The sequence below is a fragment of the Apostichopus japonicus genome, chromosome 15, assembly GCF_037975245.1.
Source record: "Apostichopus japonicus isolate 1M-3 chromosome 15, ASM3797524v1, whole genome shotgun sequence".
In the NCBI taxonomy this organism is placed as follows: Eukaryota; Metazoa; Echinodermata; class Holothuroidea; order Aspidochirotida; family Stichopodidae; genus Apostichopus; species Apostichopus japonicus.
Window position 1 is genome coordinate 13,028,423 of NC_092575.1, and position 24,357 is coordinate 13,052,779.

General features: G+C 36.9%; 2 protein-coding genes across 13 annotated transcripts in view; both read left to right on the top strand.

Moving 5' to 3' along the window:
- LOC139980500 (RIMS-binding protein 2-like) overlaps positions 1-8,771 on the top strand; it is a 192,495-nt gene extending 183,724 nt beyond the window's left edge. For 9 of the 10 annotated variants that reach the window (XM_071992160.1, XM_071992161.1, XM_071992155.1 and 6 more), the window contains one exon: positions 2,765-8,771. In XM_071992160.1, coding sequence (XP_071848261.1) covers positions 2,765-2,965 — 201 coding nt within the window. In that variant the 3' untranslated portion in view covers positions 2,966-8,771. The remainder of the gene's footprint in view (positions 1-2,764) is intronic. The other variant, XM_071992162.1, reaches the window with a different exon arrangement.
- A 7,117-nt stretch (positions 8,772-15,888) lies between these two features.
- Positions 15,889-24,357, top strand: part of LOC139980774 (SMC5-SMC6 complex localization factor protein 1-like) — a 34,749-nt gene continuing 26,280 nt past the window's right edge. Inside the window, exon 1 of one of the 3 annotated variants that reach the window (XM_071992697.1) lies at positions 15,889-16,122. The gene's annotated coding sequence lies outside the window, so the exon portion shown is untranslated. Of the gene's footprint in view, positions 16,123-19,633; positions 19,830-22,025; positions 22,594-24,357 lie in introns of those variants that run through there. The other 2 variants (XM_071992699.1, XM_071992698.1) reach the window with 2 other exon arrangements.

Consider the following 24,357-nt stretch of genomic DNA (forward strand, 5'->3'; position numbering starts at 1 on the left):
ATGTTTTTACTTTTCCTTTCCACCTATTATTTTCACAGTTTTAGCATTTCCCTCCCCCACCTCTCCCCTCCCCTCACAGTTAAATATTTGTCACAAGGTAGTTTCAATTCCCCAAACCTGATATCCTTATATATACCTTCTTCTAATGTTGGTGGCAGAAAAGGAAATTAAATATATTAATCTTCCACACAAAAAAAAAAAAAAAAACCACCATCTATTTCTTAACCATTCCTATTTTCAGTCCACATTTTCTATGGGGAAGCTAGTCTTAGCTTGTTTCTTCTTTCAAAGGTAAACTGTGTCTTCTGTAAAAAATGCATATTCCACTGTTTTCTTCTTTTTTTCCCTTTATTTTAATTTGCTTTCAGTTTGAACCTTTTTCAATTTGCCACAATTTACAACGATAATTTTTAACGTTCCCTGTATTATTACTATGCATATTTTGTCAAACCCTTACAAAAAAGAAATATGAAACAAATTTTCTTATCTTTATTACAATTTTTTGTTTGTTATTTTGAAACATAATAATAAGTGTTGGCAGGTTCCTCTTTCATTTTAGTTTGTCAGTGTAACCCCTTGCTTTCAGTAACCTTTGTACATACACTATATATACTTTCAGTTTAGCACCATACTTTATACAAAATTACTGATTATTTGAACGAATGCAATGTAAAATTATAATTTTTCTTTTTTTTCTCTTTTTTTTTTTGGGGGGGGGGAGGGGCTAGTCCCAGTTGTAATCATGCAAGAATGGCATATTTTTGCTTTTGTGAATTTTCCATTGTTAGATGCAAAACAAGTAAGGATATTTATGGACATTTCGAATACTTCGTTTTACTTTGTACTTATGATAAACCTAAAGAAAGGAAACTGCAGTTTACACTTTCTTTCTAATTATTTATATGTCTTCTACAGTACTATTTCCTTAATTGCTCAAAGTGAAATTTAAATAAAGCAACTAGTTAACATTCTATCATCTCAGCAATGATAAAGAAAAAGATAGAGAATATTGATGATTCAAACTGAAGCTTGAAACACATGATGCTGCAATGTAAGCTGTTTGTAATCCAAAGATAGAAACAAAAGGAATTAATATTGTACTTTGTGCCTTATAATTGCGCCCATTCTAGATAACGTTGAGGAATGATTGGTACTGAAGCAAACACCACCTGCCATAAAATTGCATTTGAATATACAAATTTTCATTGCAATTTATCATTTACATTCCTTATATCTTTCCTTAGGAACTGTGGGGGGGGGGGGGGGGTTGAGTGTTAAAAACACTTGTTGTTTTCATGTTAAAAATAATCACATATATGCAATACAGCAGGCCAGGAATTTCACAGTTTTGGTAAAAAAAAAATGTCAATGCATAGAAAAATATGGTTAGGGTATTAAATCAAATTATCAATTGCATTATCCTTGAACTAATTGCAAAAAGCAACATTAATTTTGCGCTGGCAGAAAATTTTTTACTCTTTTTTCTACTGGCATACGGTGAAATCTACAAGGCATTTAACCAGTATATAACCTGAATTTGGAGCACTGTACTGACTGTGCTGTGATCAAATTGCTTTGAGTACCATTAGTGTTAGACTGTTAGGTATTGCTAATCAAGTCAAATGCAGGCAGCCATGTTCTCAGAAGCTAGAATGGACTATTTAGTATTTTTTATCATCTTTTTCTTTTCTTGTTATCTAAATTGCAAGAATACACAGATTTTAATTTGCATTTGTAGGATGTGAAATTCAACCTGGTTATAATTGCAATGATCAGTTGGAATCACAGGTATTGGTCCAGGGGAGGGGGAGGAGTGAGGGAAATTTGATCAAAATCCTTCGTTTACTGACAGTCAATTCAACCTTAAGCTTGTATCCAAGAGTAGACCTTTTTGGTATTCAAGTCTGTTTGAAATTACCCCCCTCTGGTTATGTTCCTGTTCTCAAGTCTAATGGTTCAATGCAGTCGATACCATCTTTAATGCATGCAATCTGACAAGTAAATTTTGAAACTGAGTAAATTACATTTATCGATGTTTTATGTTACTGTTCTACGCACCAGAAATCCGAATGTTTTCATTTTAAGATCAACCTTGCCGATAACTTTTACAGGCCTGTTTTCCATGAGAATTCTGCAATTTTGGCATTGTGACAAAAATATTAAATATGCATTACTTTAAGAATTTTCTTTTTTTGAAGGGGGGTAGGGAGGGGGTGAGTGGGTGTGGTGGGGATTGTCAGAATAGTGGATGACACTTTCTGAATGGTTGATTTAATATTGATGACCCCATAAAGAGAAGTTAATTTAAAAAACATGATCTGATATGAAGGTTACCAAATTAATAAGTAATATGTCTGTGTGCTTCATCAACAACTAACAACTTCAGCTTCCTTAAATGCAACCCAAAGCACAGTAGCATTGCTCGTGTAATTCAGGTCAAAACAATACATATTTGATTTCTCTCAGTATGCAAATTATGTAAACCAAAAACAGGGTTGCTGATAATAGTCTGTGAAACAGATATTTATTGCTAAGGAATGATGTAAAATGCAAGAATGTTTCAGGTGCTGCAGGAAATAGGGAAGCTAATTTACTTATCAAACTGAGGTTGGTATAGCTTTAATTATAGCAACACCCATATTTGTGACATTATATGTTTTAACTGTTTATGTCAAGTTTGGTGTGATGATTATTTTGTTTTAAAGATACATCGATTGTTCTTGTACCGTAAAATAATATATATATTTACATTTTTTTGCCGCAGACACAATCAACCCCAAGTAAGCAAGAGAACGGTAAAGCACCCCAAATCCAAAACGACAAAATCAGATCGTCGGAAATAGTGGATCTGACGCCTGATTCAGCTGCAACCATGGACACGAAGAAGAAAAAGGGATTTCTCTCCAAGGGCAAAGCCCTTTTCAAGAAGCTCGGTAATTCTGACACAAAACAGAAGAACAAGTGAGATGCAGCAGAGGAAGACCTGAAGGGGGTCGGAGGTCAAAGAATGTCACTCGAGATGGAGATTAAACAGATATCACAAGTGAAACATCGTTTGCATTCGGAAGAAGAGATAAGAGGTCACATGGTCATTAGCGTTACCGAGCATGAATGGTCGATTAACCTATAAATGGAAGAAGAATTTTGTGTACTTATCTTGAATACTTTTTGATGCTCTTTTATACTAAAATTGCAAGACAATGTAGGTGATTAGCTCGATTCATTATAAAGGTATTTTTCAACTCAAGAGTAAAGGTCAAAAGCTTTGAATTTGCTTTTGGCATGCAATTAATACTTGACTTTGGAAAGTATCCTGGAGATGTAATATTGATGATCGAATCCAATTCATTAAATATGCACTCATTAACATAAGGCCAAATTTCCTCTCTTTTTTGTCTGGTTGTCTCTATGACAACCAGGGTCATACATTTGTCATCTGAACAGTAAATTTGGTTGTCCAAATAATGTAGAAAAATAATAAAGAATGGCCAATATGTACTCTGTGTGAGAGATGTGTTTATAGGTTAAAACACCAGCTTTAAACCAGTAAAACTCCCATGTGTTAGGATAAAAAGCCTATCCCAAGTTTTGTTTCAGTATATCCAATGTGATGGAGGATGATACCAATGTATCATTTTTTGAATTTTCCAAATTAACATAGGAATGCTGAAAATGGCATTGTCATTTTTAAGACGTTGAAGATAGACACACGCTCTATTTCACTGTAACAGTTGAAAAAATGCTTCTTCACAGAGTTGCATTCAGATCATTGCATTGGTAATTTGAGTGAAGTAGTTGAAAGGTGAAATATTTTCGTGGAAATTGTTACTGGATTATTTTGGTTATTAGGTTATTGGATTGCGTATACCTACCAGAAATAAATGAGTCCCATAACAACTTAAGTTCAATGACAGTTTTATCCTGACCTAAATAATTCAAGGGAGTTAGCAAGAAAGTGAAAAGACAACATTTGGGAAAGTCATTAAATGGTGATGATTGATTTATTAAGTTCAGGATGTATATAAAGCAAATTTATATAATTGCTGCTTCAAAGATTTCTTGACAGGAGTTGACTTAAGTTAAAGAGATTAATTCTATGAGGCACTGATCTCAAATACTTGCAACTTAGCCTCCTTCATTATTCAAGACATATCTCTGAGACAAAAAAATTGTTTTCAATAAGAGAAATTGTTTAAATGAGTGATATCTCAGAAATTCAAATAAATGAAAATACAAATCCAATATTATGTTGGACAGTATGATTTATTTAAAAATAAACAATCTTGCCAATATCGATGAACTGACAAATTATGTTTCCTCCTATGATATCCCTTCTTCTCCATATAGCATCTTGATTATGTTTGGGCCGAAAATTGAGTAGGAGTCAGAAATAATTACTAAAATACTTGTTTTGTTTTTTTCTCTCGTTTTTATGCACTGTTTACCCACTAGAAACATAAAACATGGGTCCACTGTAACGGTTAATTGTATGAAGAAGGCACAAAACTCACAATACATTCCATTTTGTATTATGTGTTAGGTGGTGAAAACCTAGTGTAATTTTTTTCAAGTAGCTTTTTCTTTTCATTTTTTTTTTTTTTAACAAATCTCTGACTCAATTTTTTTTTTTAACAAATCTAATAATCAGTGGACACACATCTTTTATAAACTATGATTTTCTGGTATCATTGCACAATGGAACATTTGGTTTCAACACTTGATTTTTAAACATATTTTTTGGCATTCGGTGAGGTATATTGCACCATCAAGCATTGATGCTTTTCACTTAAAGTTGCTCCATGCAAAAAGTAAAAACAAAATTCCAGTAATACCGTCAAGCTACTGTTTGTTGCCTACCAGTGGTGCCCTGTACCCATCCCCCCACCCCTCCCCCTCATCTCTAAACGTTTTCATACTTTTGTACTTTTGTTGTATGTTTCTACATACCAAGAACATAACACAGTGTTGTCATTAACACATTTCAGTTTGGGCAAGTTCTACTTGAGGTGTGGAACAACCTATCTCATCGAAGCCTATATGCTTTTATCTTTTTACCGTTACCGTTATAGTGCTCAATTCAAAAAGTTCTAAATTGGCTCAAATAGACTTTGACCCTCTTTCGATGAGATTTGATAATTTATTGCTGTTTACTGTTTTCTACCTTTGTCATATATTTGATAGGAATCTTAGTTAATTAGTACCATGCTTGGTTATGACATACAAATGACGGTAGCAATCTTTGGTACTATTGATGCTATTAATAGTCCTACTGTGGGAAGAAATATTAGAAGGCCATGTGGTATTGACTTTAATGGAAAAAAAAGTTTCCCAGAGGAAAGTTTGAAATCGAATATCAAGTTTTTTACATCATTGTTAGAGAGTGAGCTATATTCTTAGTCTGCGACATGAGTTAAAGTTTGTCTCCCTCTCTTTTTCTCTGTGTCTCTCTGGTTGTTATCATCCTTTGTAATTGATTGTTCTTTCCACTTTGCGTTTCTTAATATCTCTACCCTTTTCTTCTTCTTTTTTTCTCTCTTTTATCTTCTTTGAGCTCTTCTTCTGTCCTCTTTCCTGTGGAAACTTATGAGATGAGTTTTTTTTTTTCTTCATGCTGTTTCCACTAAACTGTCATTCTAAAGGCTGAAAAACTAGTGTGCTCATTTCAAATGTTTAGTAATATATACAGTGACTATTTAAGGAAAGAGACCTTCAGGGATAGGAACAGGATGACTGTTACAGCTGCATCTTGGCTGGATTTTTGTAAAAAACTTACTCAAAGTTGAAGGTAAGACAAGGGTTAACCCACTGTGCACCAAATTCTCTGCAGTAGTGAAGAAGTTATCCATAAACGATGAAAGGGTAGTCACAATTGAAACAGAAAACATCGCATGAAAAATTTGTGAGACACATTTTTTTCACGAGTAAACAGATGGATTAAACAAGTCACATTTTAGGGATGACTATTAAGTGATTGTAACCACATAATCTCTTTTAGCTTTATGCAGATACGGTCAGATCTGTTATAAAGGTTACCAAGATTGATCAGTGGTTAATCAGTGAAAAATATAGCTTCAAAGATAAATATGACAGGCAGTGCATGGAATTTGTCAACAATCAATGCCAACTAAGAATTATACAATACTGTTTTTTGGGGGAGAGGGGGGGGGGGGTTGATGGGGTGGGAGGAGGGAAGGGGGTAAAATACAGGGATATGATATGACATCACTTTTTGCAGCTGCTAAGTATGAATTAGTCACCTGTCATTTCTTTAGATATGTTTGTATTCCTGTTAACTTGTTTTAAGTATAATAAAATATTGTGAAAAGAAATGGAATATTCAAACATGGGGAGTACTCAAATCTGGGCATTTTGATGTTTTAAACTGTGTTACAATGAGGCACATGTTGTACTATAAGTGTATCAGTGCTGCTATAGTGTTAAAGCTATTTGACCAGATCATTGGATGAGATTAAATTATAAATTATGGCATATGTTTACTTAAACTTAAAGAGATAACTAGATATTTTAAAATAAAATTCATTAAAGATGTACTGTTTATATAAATATAACTATGTGTAGAATACTTTATTTCTACTATTTATATTTTCCCAATTTTTTTCTCTTTTTTTTCTTTAAGATTTAGCTATTTTTTTTTCTCTCTTCCTTACAATCAGTCGGAGTACAGTTTATGTAATCCATATCAGGATTAGACACTGCTCTTGTGTGTGTCACAGTTCACATGGCTGGTCGATCAAACAGTACAAACAACAGAAGTACACATCACATTTGCACATATTGTCCTCTTGCTCATCAGTTTCATACATTTAGTGACTGATTTCTGATTCAGCTTTGTAGCCATATTTAAAATGCCAAGGATATCAGCAATATTATTATTTACTTTCCCATTTCATGACTATGTCCCACCTACAATTTTAACTTAGGTGATGTGCACCTAGATGGAGTGTTTATTTGGCTTATTGAGGGTTACCATTTCAGAGGCTGAGGAAGTAGCTAACTGTGAATTAATGCTATTGGTCTGGTTTGATTGATATGTAACAAACAAATGAATTTTCCTTCTAAAGGTCTTTTATCCTGTTAAGATCAAACTCTTAGTCTTTTCAAAACTGTGTATATTTACATTCACCTGTTTTCTTGTGGGGTTTTTTCCTGATACAAAGAAGGGCATTCTCGAAATATTCCCAAATGTGAACCTAAAACAGGCCAGCATACTACTTTATGGACATTATTTAGCATAGAGTTTCAAAGCTTACCCTAATTGTGTGACTGAACTGAATGCATTTTTACAGTGGTCTTAAAGTGTCATTATTTACTCGTTTTCTTTGGTTCATACTTACAATCATGTTTCCATGATAGTTTCTTAGTGCTGTTCATTTCCTTTTCTTTTTGGGGGTGAAGGGGTGCAGGATTCTGCTTTTTTTTTTTTTTGCTTATGCTGCCATTTTCTGTATTCATTCTGTGAATGTTTTCTTCAGAGGAGCAGGGTGTGGCTCAAAGCAAACCACACAATGAAACCACAAAAGTATTCTCACATATTAGTGTTTGAGGAATCGAAACTTAATTTCATGATTCAGGAAGCTTGATACATTTCCAATCAAAGTTCAATGATCTGTATAAGCCATGGAACTTTACAAAGATACCTAATCAAGATTCGTAATCTCTATTTTGACAGGTTCGTAAATCTGAATTATTACAAACAGTGATTAATAGTTAAAAATTTGTATAATCATCAGAGCTAAAAAAAATTACCCACAAACCTATAGCTTTGTACATAGTGGACATACTATTGATCACACTTCACGCATGTACATTCCAAACATTTTACCAATGCTGTGCATTGCCATTTATGTAGTTATTTCTCTCTACTGATACTTACATTACCCCCTCCAATCCACTACCACCCCCTTCCCCTTTAAGATAATGATCCACCAATTTCCATTCATTTTTGGCTGGTTGAGAGAAACATTCAATTATAAACAATGGCATTTACGTTCAACTCCAGACCCAGAGGGATTTGGTGAAAGAAAGTATTTCTAAATAGCTACTTAGGAAAGGTAGACAAACTCATTAAAATTAAAGCAAAATTTAAGAAAAACAGTGACTGAGTTTTCTTTTGCAAATGTATCAAGCTTCCTTAAAGTCAAAGGTGTTTGCTCCAGTCAGAAAAGTGAGTATTTGTCTGAAAACAGACAAGATTTGAAATAAACTTATATCATTGTTTGTTGTTTTTTCCTGTTTCTTTCCTCATGGTATCTACTCATTCTTTTTTCCTCCTTTTTTTTGTATTCATTGTTAAGTACACACTATCAATCACTAAGGGAAATAGATTGGTCAATTCGTGGTATGCGTTCATATCTGCATCAATAGAGGTGGACGCAATACCCGAATGGTCTGCATACCTGGTGCTTGATTACAATATTGTGAATGTAACATACGCTTTACAATGCTCTTTCATAAACATTCCTTTTTTTTTCTCCTCCCCAAGCTGTATCTATATTTATAACTGTGCATATTTATAACATTTTTTAAATGAAACTCTCACCAATTCCATTGTAACTTAAATAAAAAAAACGACATATTTTCCAACCATTTTGTAGATGTTAAATAATATTATCTGTCACTTTAACTTAATAACCTGTTTCGTTATATGAGAATTTCATAGATAAATATGTTAACCCTTATTTCATTTGAAAGACAATGTAAATAGTCAGAAGGCAGATTGTATAACAATAAAACTATGAACTATAAACTGATTCTATGAGTTATTTAACTTTCTGTTCTACCTTGTCACTTCACCCCCCCCCCCCCACATTCACACTTCCCTCCCATTCTGTAAGTGATAATTACCATTCACTGCATTTTATACTGAGAAATACTTTCCCCCCCCCCCAGGCTTTCTGAGTATATACAGAAGCTTCAACTAGCACAAGGGCGTAGGAACCGCGGGGGCTGGGGGCGCCAGCCCCCCCAGTGAAAAATGTTGAGGGGCGGAAGTATCATTCCGCCCCCCGCTTCGCAAGTCCGAAAACCCCTTTTTCATTTCCAAATGAGATAAAAAATCTCATTTGGAGCACCAAATTGCATCTAAGGCCAGGTGAAAATACAAAATTAAGTTTACAAAATGGAGTGCGTGTTGAAGTGTGCTATATTGCACCAAATTGCATCTGAGGCCACCTGGAAATGCAAAAATTAGACCCCTCCCCCAGGCCGGCCATCAGTCTTCAGCCCCCCCCTCCCCACTCAAAAGTGCCTTCCTACGCCACTGGTTTTAGCCTCCATTGGTCGAGATCCGTGCCATGAGAGACTTGGAGTGGTTGTTGAACCGCTGTTCATATGGGCCTCCTTGGGGGGCCTTCCTCAAGCTATACTATATAACAAAGCACTTCCATCGAGGCCACCTGCTACACACGCTTTTTAACAGATACACAGTGAAATTCTATCATAAAATCCCATAATTCAAAGATCACTTGGCACACCAGCAATTCAAACTCATCTAGATCATGCAACTGCACATCAACGGAAAATTGCCCCTACAAGGAAATGTTTAACCAGCTCTATAGTGTATAAAGCCCAAGTCACATCGGACTCAGAATCCAAGTCTCATATCGGCATTTCATGAGGCCCATTTAAACAGCGGTTCAACAACCACACAAAATATGTCAGACATGAAAAGTACCAAAAAGAAACAGAACTGTCAAAGTACGTATTTAACCTGAGAAGAAGGGGAATAAGCCACAACATAAGCTGGAAAATAGTAAAAGAATCAAACACATACAAGCGTGAATCGGGACGATTCAACCTCTGCATGGACTAAAAGCTGGCAATCCTACGCGCCAAAGACAAAATAAACAAAAATATCAGGGCTCATCTCAAAATGTCGCCACCGTAACAAACCACCTGACCGCGCCAGCAAGAAATAAGAACATGCGACCGTTTACGTTCAGTTGTCTGATGGTTGCCGTGAGGCGTGAAACTCGAGTAACCAAACGCTGTAAATTACAGTATATGTGCACTATATATTATATAGTATATTATAATATATATATATATATATATATATATATATATATATATATATATATACATATACATATACATATACATATACATATATATATATATATATATATATATATATATATATCGCGACCGTTTACGTTCAGTTGTCTGATGGTTGCCGTGAGGCGTGAAACTCGAGTAACTAAACGCTGTAAATTACAGTATATGTGCACTATATGTTATATAGTACCGTATATTATAATATATATATAGTATATATACATATACATACATATATATATATATGTATACAGGTGCGTATCCGGGGGGGGGGCGTTGGGGGCGCGCGCCCCCCGGGTATGAAAAAGAGAAGAGAAAAAAAAAGAGAAGAAAAAAGGAAAAAAGAGGGGGAAAAGAGGAGGAGGAGAGGAAGGAAGGGAAAAGAAAAAGAAGAAAGAGAGAAAAAGGAGAAAAAGAGGGAGTAAAAGCAAAACGCGAAGACACCGGGAAGAGAAAGAGGAACAGTGACATCATTACAGCGCTGCAGGGTAGCCAGTGACGGATCAATGATTTCGTAAAAGTGTGACTCACCCTACCCCTTACACCGACAACTCCCGTTTCCATTTTCCTCTCTCACTAATGATCTATATATATACTATATATGGTCTATCATAACGCGTGTGTAGAATTGTGCTATGAAACCAACTGTGGCTGGTCTCGAACTCGATCGTGTCGTCGGGGAACATGACGCATTTTGGGATGGGGGCGACCGCCCGCCACCCCCGATTCAGCATTTTTTTAAATGATATCGCTAAGTAATTTCAAAATAGAAAGTGCTTAGAGGCAACTTACAAGGCCTGGGAAGTGTCATTTCCAGCGATCTGGGAGGCATTTTCGGCCAAAATTTTCTTGTACGCTTCGCGCCAACCTATGGTGGCGCTACGCTTAGATAATTTGCCTACAGGCTTCGCCCCTCCCTTGGCAAATTCCTCGCTACGCGCCTGTTCGAATTTGTAACGCAAACAGCAGATATCACATCATATCAGTGAGCATGAAAATGGCGTTCCAGGATGAAAAGCCTCAAAACTGTCCGACTTGCCTGAAAAAATAACCAAAAATTTTCTCGCGCTTCGCGCGCGTTCAACGTGTTCATGTCAATATCATATAAGCAAGCATCGGTTATTACATCGCATGCCATCATGTACCGTACGGTCCGTTCAAATTGCGCAGTTTTACCGCGGGATGCTAATGTAAACAACGACATGTCTCATGTAGATGTATAAAAAGCATGGAGGTCCAATTATGTCAAAACTCTCTTTTACATTAGTAATGGCGAATTAGGGCCTGCACCCCCGCCGCGCAGTGGCGGAGCGTCCGTATGGTCAGGGGGCGGATGCCCCCCCCCCCTGACGGACTCAAATGGACTGCTGGCGCCTTTTTCAGCTCTTTACCACTTTTTACTTATTCTAGATTATTGACTTTTTTTATTGCGCTCTCATCTACTTATTGACATTTGTCACATTTTGTTGGTGTAATTTGGCGATGACACCTTATTCTTCGTTTATCTGCAAATTAACCAGGCCCGGAAAGGGTCATTTCCGGCGATCTAGGGAGTATCTTTACTCAAAAATTTTCTGTACGCTACGCGCCAACCAGTGGTGGCGCTCCGCTTAGATAGTGTCGAAAGCGCCCCTACAGACCATTCTCGCCACTCCTGACCAATACCCCTAGCTCCGCCACTGGCGCCGCGCCTCCTACGCCTATGTGTGTAGTGTTCGGTTTCGGAAATATCTGCTATTTTTTCATTTCCTTCAACCAAGTTTTATAATAGCCGTTATAACAGGTTTTAATATTTGTACACCAATAAATTAACTGTGTCTGAATTTTAGAAAATTTCTGACCAACATTCTACATCACACTTCCCTCTACTCGTGCAATTTTGACCGGTCTGTTAGGGGTTGAAGGAAGTTTTTTCTATATTGGTTGTCCATAGATGAAATTTTGTACAACATTATGGGTATGTTTTGAAGTGAGTTTATTCACGAGAAATGTGAATTTACAAATTCTGAACAAATATTGGGCTTAAAACCTTGAAAAGTGGGGCTGACGGGTATTGTGGGCCGCGACGTAGAATCACCTACAAAAGCAAAGACCCACAGGAGATGCGATCAGGTCGAACATGATGTGTGCCGGGTTGACAATCTTCAAAAAGGTTATGGATGGAAAAAAAAAACTATTAGGAAATACTTGGTTCTCAGGCAAAAAGTGTACATCTGGTTGGTCATTTCAAGCCCGAGAAGTGCCGTTTCCGGTGATCTGGGGGGTTTCAAAACAAGAAATTTTCTTGTACGCTGCGCGCCAACCGATGGTGGCGCTCCGCTTAGATAGTAATTCGCGCCCCCCGGGTTAGAAAATCCTGGATACGCGCCTGGTATATATATATATATATATCCTGGAGGATGTCTCGCAAGCGATATAATCTACAAAGCAAAGGTCAAGAGACAGCCGTATATATCGATCTGACTAGTGGAAGCTTCAAGGCAAGGTATAAAACAACCACACCAAATCGTTCCTCAACGAGCGTTACCAAAAGAAACTTGAGCTCTCAAAGCATATTTGGGACAAAAGCCACAACGTAATCAACAATTGTAGCGAGATTGTATCTACATGTCGTCATGGCAAACGGTTTTTCTTTATATTTTTTCTTTCTTTTTTTTTTGTTCCTCCCAAAGTTTTCACATCGGAAGATTTGTTCTATGACTGATTTTATTTATTTCTCTCCGGAAATACCAAAAATATAAGACGACATCAATTATAATCTATCGATCGAGGTACCTTGTCTATTCAAAGTTCAAGTTTACATTAATAAAGGAAACACTTATTGATTTCCAGTGTTTAAGGACGATGATTTCTTGCCCTTTTTGAGTTGAATACAACATAACAGGTCTGGTTGCAAGGGCGTAGGAACCGGGGGGGCTGGGGGGCACCAGCCCCCCCCCCCAGTGAAAAATATGGAGGGGCGGAAGTATCATTTCCATCAGTCTTCAGCCCCCCCCCCCCCACTCAAAAGTACCTTCCTACGCCACTGAACTAGCATATCCTACCCATCATATGACAGCTGAAGGCTTGGCCTATCCTGGCACCAGCCCAGATGATAGGGCAGCTGGATGCTACAGCCACGAGGCCCGAAGTCGACAAGTATGGAAAAAAGAATAACTTTTGTATTATCCTTCTCATAATAAAAATAAAGAGGCCCACTGTGATAACTATCACCACGGCTAGATCTGACCAGGTGCGTAGCCAGGAATTTGCCAAGGGAGGGTCGAAACTGTAGATTCGGCATTGCAAACTATCTAAGCGTAGCGCCGCCATAGCTGGCGCGAAGCGTACAAGAAAATTTTGGCTGAAAATGCCTCCCAGATCGCTGGAAATGGCACTTCCCAGGCCTTGTAAGTTGCATCTTAGCATTTTCTCTTTTAGCGATATCATAAAAACCTTAGAAAAAAAAATATATGCTCAAGGGGGGGGGGGCTGCCCCCTTCGTCCCCCCTTGGCTACGCGCCTGGATCTGACTCTCCATACAATAGCGTGGCACTTGCAAATTGCCACATTAAAGGCACTGAAGACTCGCCCCAAACCGTGTGCCGCGCCCTGAAAAGTTAACTTTCCGTTGCTTGTAAGTGAAGTTTTCTTCTTGTCGCTACAAAATGCAGACAGTAATGAAACCTGATGTAATCTTTTATTTAGACCTGAGATGTCCATCGCTGCTACAGTTACACCTCATTCGAATCTAGGTCAGATTACCGGCATGAGGCGTTTCTTTGTGCGCGAATCCTTTAAGACCAACAATTGTGTGTAAGTGGACGGTCGCTCCGTTTTGCGCGGGAACCGATGAAACGCACAGAAGTCATGCCTCACTCACTGTGAGTGTACAAACTAGGAAACTATACACAGGAGCAATAACAACAAAGCATGACTAAAAATAATAAAAAGAAGAAAACTGAGTATTACTACGATTATACCAGGTTTGCTTTAAACATTTCAGATAGGCCTACAATTGTTTTCCTTCAAAGTTTGGTGCTATTTTGCCAACGCATCTGGTAACAGCAGAGTGAATGATGACGTCACGATAACTGCGCTTTTTTTCTTCTTCTCCTTCTTTTTTGAATATTTAGCTCACTTGTTCACAGAGGAAAGTAACATTTCTGCAAAAGCAAATATATCACACAAAGTTCACACACACAATATATCACACAAAGGTATCACATTTCAAAGATAGACCAACAAGAAGATTATCAACGGAAGTAACATTTGCCACTATTTTATTGTATCACATACCACTTATTAAGATTCACTTCCCTAATCAAGTGTTTATAGCCAGTCAAAATATGTTACATGCAGTCTATATCGATACATCATGTATGGAAATGTACTAATTAGTTTTCAAAAAAACTTGATATGTATGGTTCTCTCCAAATGATTGCCAGATACTTAATTATAACCTACACGGCGTGTGTATAAAATGATGGGAAATTCGGTGTTTACAGCACAGAGCCGAACTGACCGTTCTTGCTTTTTGAAACCCATTTCGGGAAACGACGTAAAGGATAATTGCGACTTCAGTAGAGTAACTTTCAGTAGAGTTGGTCTTTTTTTCGCTAAGTTAGAACTTAGATTATAAGCTTATATTACAACTTGTTTGTATGGAGAGGATAGTATAAAGAATTTCACAGGAGTAAAAACTTGTGGGAGGCGCCGAGACTCGTTTAAAGAATATGGACATAGAATGACCGTGTACACATTCTCGATTTATTGCTCCGTTATAATTAGAGAGTTTTTTATTAATTTAAATTAAAAGGCGCCTGTAGTGAGCGTATAATTGGTTTAACTCTTTGCCCACCCCCCCCCCTTTCCCAGCCGGCGTAACACAAGTGGACGTTTGAGGGTGTGAGACCCCGAGCCAACAAAAAGTAGTGCATCATGCAGCACATTGCATACAATAGTGACGGTTTCAAAATTTCATCAAGAATTTGTCGGAATTGGATTTCAAAGCGCTGTTCTCGTTCTCTCGTTTATTCTCTTCGCTCGTTTGAGGTGGCCATCTGCAATTCTTGGTCCCTTACCCAAGAATCGTTACGTCGTCCCCCTCCCCTCCCCTTTCCCCATTTAAAACCACTCGGGGGATTCCTTGCGGACTTGTCCGACTGACCATTTACCAGCCTTGATTTATTGGACAAACGGAACCAATTGGAGTAAAAAATAGTCAAGGTGCTGTCAAAATATGTCAAGATCTTTTTCTGCAATGCTGAAAATTGTTGAAATGATGGCATTCATCATTTTGTTGCAAAATGTTAAATTAACGAGACTTATTATTGTATGCGATCAATTTATAATATTGCAGCACAATGTTGAATTCCTCACCTATCAGGCTCCAGGAAAATGTCTTCTATTTTTACAAAAAAAAAGATCCTAACATTTTGAAGTCACCGACGGTTGCGAAACACATGCCTATAATGTTAGCTCATCTCAAGATATTAAGGGACCTACGGTCACCTACCCCGTTAGAGTAATATAGACGATACCACAAATATGAGGGGGTACTGCGAAACATGAGATTTATATTATGGTCACAGAAGAACCAATTTTCCCCTTTTGTGAGTTTGTAACTTACTTGAGTTTGACAATTTTAACGTTCAGTAAAAACAATGGTGCAAATTAATATTTGTTGTACTAATGCTCTACATAATTAATACCCCATATACCATACATAATTAATTAGTCCCCCCATTTTCTCTTGGTTGCCTCGATGAAGCTTGAAATATGGCGCGAGGGTAGCGCATTCTCGTATACAGTAAGTACAGTATACGCGCGTACCGGGTAAGGCCACGGAAAGTCCCGCACACGATACGTACAATAACAAATGCACTGCCTAAATGTACATGTAACGTTAGTAACATTAGGCCAACTGTACAATGTGACTTGTGAGTCAGAAAGATACCGGCAGACTATTTAAAATAACTTACTATGTTAATACCTCATTGAGCCAGCAGATAAAGTTAATTAACTTTTAGCCTGTTTTATTTTCCTTTTGAAAATTCACAGCGGGTGAGTAACGATCTAACTTCGGCTAGGCCTAGGTGTTATGTCAAATACTAATTTACAAGCCTATCGTACTTTCGTATTGCCTAGAACCTAGGTCGTAATCGTAAACTGTTTATTATTGCCACAGTTAGTTAACATAATACTTCTGCTTAATGTTATGCCACGCCAACATGACGCCATAGTAATAGGTCTAGTCTTACACTTATCAATATTGGGCTCCGGTATTAAATTTTGGATAACGTTTACAAGGTCAAATCCATTGTGGAATCCAAGCTCCAACTTTTCCAAGTGGGCCTAGGCTATAGGCTTAACTGCAGAATATCCAGCAACACAAAGCTCCACGCTATAGCTGGCTACACCATCACCCAAACTAGGTAACCAAATTACCCTTCAGAAATTTCCCTTTCACAAAATGGCTCAATTAAAATAATTGATTATGCTGTAGCCGGCTGCACTGTTGCACAACCTAGGTAACCTACTGTAATTACCCTTCAGAAGTTTCCCTTTCCCAAAACAGCTAAATTAAAATCAGAATGAGAATCTGATTACGTTTAATAATATTTATCACAATCTAATTTTAGTTTGAATCTGGTCACATAGTAGTAATTATAAAAATGTAAAGAAGGGTTCATAAAGGGTGTGAAGACTCGTGCACAAAGAAACGTCTCATGCCGGTAGTCTGACCTAGTTTCGAATGAGGTGTAACAGAAGTGTTAGACACCACCATCGATCCCAGAAAATGCACACACAGCTTGCTACCGTCGGTAATTAAACACTAGTGTACAGTCAATACATACAGCTACGGTCAATACCCACAACACAGTGTACATAGCAGCGATGAACATCTCAGGTCTAGATAAAAGATAACAAGGTATCACGTTTCATTACTGTCTGCATTTTGTAGCAACAAGAAGAAAACTTCACTTGCAAGCAACAGAAAGTTAACTTTTTCAGAGCGCGGCACGCGGTTTGGGACGAGTCTTCAATGCCTTTAAAAGGAATGGCAGGAAATGAACCGTCCACACTGTGTAGATGATGTACTGTAGCCACAACAGCATAATACATTGAACTTAGTTTATTTTCAGTATCTACTGTATCTCTGCTTATTAGACTCCCGTACATAAACAAACCATCTCGACTGTATAGCCACAACAGAAACAACAGCAATAAACTTAGTTTATTTTTGGCATTCCTCCTCATATTGAAGGCCCTTATGCATAAATAAATCAAAAATGTATTGATCAGACTACCTAGATTGAATACATAAATAATGAGGCTTTTAATTAAAGTTGGCATTCATTCTATCACTGCCGAGTACAACAGAGAAATTGTTCAGCAAATGAATCATGTTTTTCCTTCGTGTACAGATTGCACAGTGATGCGTGCGATGTTCGTTTTGAACTAGTAATGTACAAGTACAGTATTCATGATATTCATGATGAACAATCAAAAGTAGTAAATGGAAAAATTAAATGGAAGTGGAAATAATTTGTGAGGTAAAGTAATTTGTGAGGAAAGTATGGTGTATTGAATCAAAAACCTTTGAGGTATTCATATTTCAAAATTTGATCACCACAGGTTGAATTTGAAGTGTTAAATCTAGAACATCATTCAATTCCACAACAGGAAAGAGACCAACAGTGGCTTGGCTTACATTACATATGACCTTGACAACTTTTGTAATTTGTTTTAGTCTTGTTACCATCAATTAGCAAGTTCTATTAGACTTTGCCTCCAAAAATGTATCTTTCATCGAGTTTTTTGTGTAATTCCTGTAATTGAATTGGGAATTAAATTTTCAGGTTACTTTTCCCAGCTCTTGATGATATAGGCTTTATTCTTCCTGATTCCTGATTTTGACCACAAAAACAAGGTGTCAATACAAGTCATTGCATAACTATAGGACAGTGTGATTGAAAACTATTGTGTCTTGTACTTTAGTCCGGGTGTTACTAAAACGAATGACAATTGCGTTACACATAACGAATGACAATATGTTGTACACACTAAAAAATTGCGTTGACTAAAACGAATGACAGTAATGACAGCACAGACATTTGCTTCAACCGGATATCACAGTTCAGACTTCGTGGGTATCTAGATCTAGTAAAGTACGGACAAGATGCAAACGCACTTATAGTAAGCAAAATTGTAAGTCTGATTTTAAAAAGTAAATTTAACTTCATTTTTCCGATATTAATTGTTAGAAACTAACAATAGGCTACTATAATCTTGAAACGGCTTCAGTTATCTTTCTATATAAATCTACAGAGGTAAAAAGCACAGCACTCAAGCGCATTCTCACACAAAAACTTTCCCTGTGGTTTCTATCCGTAAATTACACCGAAACCCTGCAACCACGTAACATGCAATTTTCCTCAAATCATTTTTGCGCAGAAAACCAGTAACCGCATTTACTCCACTCCGTTAATCATTTTATCTCTTCTCAACACTGTCCTTCGTTGTCATTCGTTGTCATTCGCTGTCATTCGCTGTCATTCGCGAATGATAATTAACCCTGTACAAAGTCAATTGTCAATCGGTCATTCGCTGTCATTCGTTTTAGTTTGTCCCCTTTAGTCCTTTGGTAGTGGTCAAAATCTGTCATTATTTTTATAAATTCTTATCAAAACACCCAAAAATTGTCGATTTAAAATTTGCACACTCAGTACAATCTTGACAAAACATTAAAAATATGAGTGTATATGGAGTGTGCAAAATTGTAATTTGACAAGTATTGTGTTTTGACAAAACAACTAGGTATGCAAAAAGGTTTTTTTTTGTGTGTGTGTGTGTGTGTGTAAATTCTATATCATATTTTGTATTTCATCAATGTAATGACCCTTCTTCACTTGTATGTGTGCTCACTCAGCTTCAAGATTGAAAATGAGAAGTGAATGTAACATAACATTTACTACTAAGTTCTAATTAAATAACAGCATGTAATTAAAATATGTAAATGAACCTTACCAAAATTAATGAACTACTGCACTATAGCACATCAAATGTTTCAATCGGGTGTCTACAAAACAAACACCTAAGACCTGCAAAGCTAAGACCCCTATCAATGCAAATCTGTGACCCTACTGCAAAAACTAAGACCCCACCAACTGCAAAACTAAGACACCGCTGTGTAACAGTCTGTTTTGCATAGAAGTTAGTATTTAGAAGAGACCTGTTTGTCTGAATATCTTAAGCAATTTTTTGCCCTCCCACTGTCCCCATGTCAGTTTTATTCATGGTTTCATTCCGAGGGTTGGGATTGCTTTGGAAGCAATGAATCCACATTTTATTTGTACAAGTTAAGGCAGACATACTGCTTTAATAATAGTTTCCTTGTCCTTCGGGAGAAAGTAAACCCATTCACATCAAACAGTGATAAACCACTTGAAATTTGACCCTGGGGACAGTAGCTTAGGTTCTGTACAGTAGTCTGGTTTATTGACTATCTGACAGTCAGTCCATCTTCTTGGTGGATTAAAACAGGGAGTTGTTATGCCCTGATTAAAACCACCTCTTTGACACACTCAATAAATTTTGAGGTGTACAGTTTTGGACATGTGGAAGTTGCAGAGAGGAGCCATTATCTTGTATGGTGGTTTGATGGATACACAGTATTAACTCAGGCCATGGGAACAGTTGCATCCTCTGCCATAGGCCCAACAGAGATAACTTCAAAGCAGGTTCTAATATGTGCCATGCCCTTCAGGGTAAGTTGTACTAGCGGTTGAACTAGAAGAAGCAATTAGGTCAGATAATTTTAATGCATTGGTACGATTCAGAGGTAGTTATAATGAAGCTTGGTCTACAAATCCTGATAGCAGGTAAATTTATCTAAAGCACCTTTTTTCTGTGATTTTTCTTCTTCAACACTATGATATAGACACATATTAAATATTGATAAGTTTTTCGTACTGTTTTGGTAACTTGCAGAACCATGACATTACAAAATGGGTGCAAGTGAAAGTCTAATACTCTTTGACGATGGATTACATAGGATAGGACAGGAAGTTACTCAGTTCACATATTTACCTTTCTCCTTAAACAGACTTTAACTACTGTACTAAGTAATGACAACAATATGACATCATTGGGAATGACATCATACTGAAGTTTACTTTCTTGATATAGATCTGGTATTAGGTGCACAGACAGGTGGTAGGGTTTCTGTTGTAGAGAGTTACTGTGGAGATCACAGTGTAAGTGATCTACTGGGACTTGAGAAGTCAGAAAAGTTTATCATTTTTTATGGCTTGTAAATAGAACCTGTTAGTAATCTTTCTGGGAAGTGTGATGTAGGAGGACTTCTTGTCTGTGATGCTAGCTAGGTGCTAAGAGATTATAAAGGTGAACCTATGGTAAGGGGAAGGGGAATATAATAATGGTAAAATGCTCTCTGGTATAATACTTGTATGAACTACAGTACATGTACAGTAAAGCATAATTTTCATCATGCTGACAATTTGTTGATTTTGGCCCATTTATAAAGTGATAAAGCGATTGAAAAAACCATGTAAACGAACCCAAGATCAATGTGTCATAGTAAGAGTAACTCCTGCCTTTGTCTACTGACAGAGTAACAGGTTCTTTTTTCCTTCAATATGTTAAACCTATGTATGCGTTAGTAAATGTCTTGACTTCAGTACTAGTAGCAGCACCTAATATTGCCCAGTCAAGAATTGTCCTGGCAAGTGCCAACCAAGCAGTCACATGTTCTGTAGGGTACTTGTTTATACTTTGTGATGCTGAAGAAAAAATCTGCTTGTGCCCAGTGGTTTATTTACTCACTTTTCATGCATAGATGAAGCAATGGGACCTCTGATGAAAGACAAACTACTGTTGTTTGGTACATTAAATGGTAGAATATATGGTATGTGCATACAGATAGTATAGAAAACCTGCTTAGTCATTGGAAAGTCTAGAGAATCCAATTTTATATCCAAAATGTAAACATTTCCCCTTGGCTTTGTAAAATTGTAATATTACTCTTCCTATTAAATCTTCTTTTTTGTTACTCATTTCATCCACATATATATCAGCTCCAATAACCAACTGTTTGCTTTTCTCCCTTTATCACAGTCTAGGCAAACATAAATTATACTTTCAGTCGTTCTTGTACCATTCAAATCCCAAATTATACTATTCTTGATTATGCCTTCGCTTTTGGTTTCAAAAATATTCCTTTGAATTTGTTCATTTTCATCATGTAATTGTTTTTTTTTATGTTATTATTATTATCCATTTTCTCTCCTGTTGTAAGGTCCACGTAATAACAGTGTATTGTACCTATGTAATTTACAGTACTACTCATATTTGTCAGCAGCTCTGCTCATTGTTTTGCCTGCTGTGATAATTGGCACTCTGTCATTGTCTTTCACTGAATGTTTCCTAGAAACCAAATTGGAAAACGTTTTGTTCCTGAAGCTATTAATATCTGTGAATGGATTACAAATTGACAACGCTCTTGTCACATTCAGTACTGTATGTAAAGATACATTGTTATGTTCTATATATCATAGTTAGTATTATTACTGTACACTACCCAAGTATCATTTATAGTTTGAAACTGATCTGACATAAAGTGCACTTTATGATATAGGCCTCTTAATTTTTTTTTCATTTTCTGTTTTGGTCAAATTTTGAGAGAAATCAATAGTCAGGATTCAATTCAAGGCTAAACCTGTGAGCTGTTACCCTGGTAACAGTACCATGTTAAAGCACAGAATCTCAAGTTTCAAGGTGAGGATAAAATAATAGATAAATACATGATTTACATGCTGTGCACAGTAGAGTGTTACAGAGACAGGCCATTCAAAGGGCTTGATGGATTGATGGCTGACCAGGGATTAAAACTAGGGAGAAAAAGAAACCCACACTCACTTTAACCATGGAGCTATAATAGCTCCATGCTTTAACTGATCAATACAATGAAGAAGGTGTCACTGGCTAGTAAACTGTAAAATATTGCATTAGTGTTGACCACACATAAGTGAAAGAACTTCCTGTTTGGTTAGTGCAGGGAGTTGTTATGGAACTCCCTGGTTAGTGTTAGTGAATGAGGTATGTGTAAAAGCCTGGGGATTTGAGGTGGCATAGATATATACAGTATATGCATGACTCAGGATTTGTAAAGAATTTTACTATTGAATATGCCACATGTAGGGCTATGCATGAACACACAACATTCAATTGGCTCACTCTCTGATATACAAACACACATGTGTTCTGTTTGTTTTGAATTGGCTTTATTAAATCTTTTAAGTTAGTAGAATAGTTATTGTACAAACACAAATACACAGTGGCATCATTTAATGTGGATTATGTGGGAACGCTTTTCTTGTACAAACTTTGTGCCCTGTTGAAAGTGTAGGATGTTGACTATGCATTCACAGTACTTAGGAGTATATATATTAACTTATAGCAAATATTGCATGCAAGAGCCTGCCACTGGATGTGGTAACATTCTATGTTGAGGTAAGTACTGTAGGACCATTATTAAGTGTTTGATTAAGTATGTAGGATTTACTGATCAGCTAAGCACTGTATATTAAAGGCTTCATAATTGACGACGCACCTTTGTAATTGACACAGGTCTTCAAATATTACTAGCAACGATACAGCAGGCAACCTAAACTTTTTGCAGTCAAGCATAGTTACATATTTCATGAGTTTGAATCCATTTCAGGTATATGCTGATCAAATTGTATTGTTTTTATTAAGCTTTTTACACCCTACCCCCCAGTCTTGCACATTTTTTGGGCATTTGGAAATCTTACTCTCTTAAAAATATCCAAAATTACCTCAATATAATACCACTACTCTCTGGGACCTGATCTGTCTGAGCTTAGAGGCGCAGAGCATAGCAAACAGCATCCAAAGTCAATGGATGTGTACTTAGGCCTACACAACAGTTAGCTTATCGACGAATGTGTCAATTTAGGGGTATGAAAGAACTTGACACAGCAGACATTTTGTGGTCAAATTCTGCTCAATTGTATTTTGTGTAGGCACAGAACAATAAATATTTTGAGATTATTACATTTCTGAGGAACTACACATATGAATTTTGGATTTTTAGATTGTGTGATTTTGCTTGTTCGCATGTGATTAATACCAGTGTGAACTATTCAAAATGTATCAGTGTGACAACCTTTTCATTACCCATCATAATCACTGATTTCCTCCCAATATCCCTATTTGGTGTTCATAGATAGGTACAGGGAATTTTTTTTTTTTTTTCTGTTTGTGGCTATGGAATTGATCAGTTTGCAATCTCTGTTTGACTAAACACTTGAATGGTCTGGGAAACTGGACAGAAATTTCTGACCAGCTGTAAGAAGCAGGTGGCTTATGGTTTGGACCAAAGCCAAAAATATGGCCATCACCAAACCTAAACGTGTTACTAATTAATCAATTTAATGATAAATCCTTGGGAACTCAAAATCAATGAAAGCATATGTCCTATTATCCTCACAGGGTGTAGGGATGGAATTATGGAAAAGTGATGTACTGTACTATCAAAACAAATAGAGAGTATATATTGTTATAAAGGATCTCAATATCCCCTATGTAGCTTACTTGAACTACTGGAGTTGTTACTAAAGCTAGGAGTGCTGTGGACATAAAATTCACCTAAAGTTCATCACACTTCCCAGAAGATGTTAGTTAATGTTAGTATTTATTTACTAGCCCAAATACTGTATTTAAAGTAATAATTCTTTGCCTCACAGTCACAGTTGAGGATTACACAGTTTCTGACTTAACTACTGAAGAGCAAGGACACTGTACATGGTAGGGAGGGAGATCTATATGGGCTCTGAGATATTAATATCTACAAAATACCAAAAAATCAAAACTACAGTTATGCAATGTTTGCTACTTGAAGTTGGTGTTGAAGAACATAGCATGTATAGACTCCGGATGTGTGACCTGGTTAATTCACCTTGGCTTCGTCTTTGAGGACATCGTTTCTGTATGCTTTTGCGTTGGACGAATCTACAGTAACCGTAATAGTGATTACGGACTTTGCGATCTGCGTTATAGTCATTGCTGACTTTGCAATCCGCGGTCCGCCTCACAATCCTGCATGGTCGGTAAGAGTGACTCCATAGTTTACCCTTTCTGGCAACAACAAAGGAATGGGCTCAGTTTCTCCTCCAATGCTGGCAAGGTCAAATTTGCTGATCTGGAAATCTGGAACTGTGGTCAGAAAGGTCATCGACACTTGTAACATGTCTG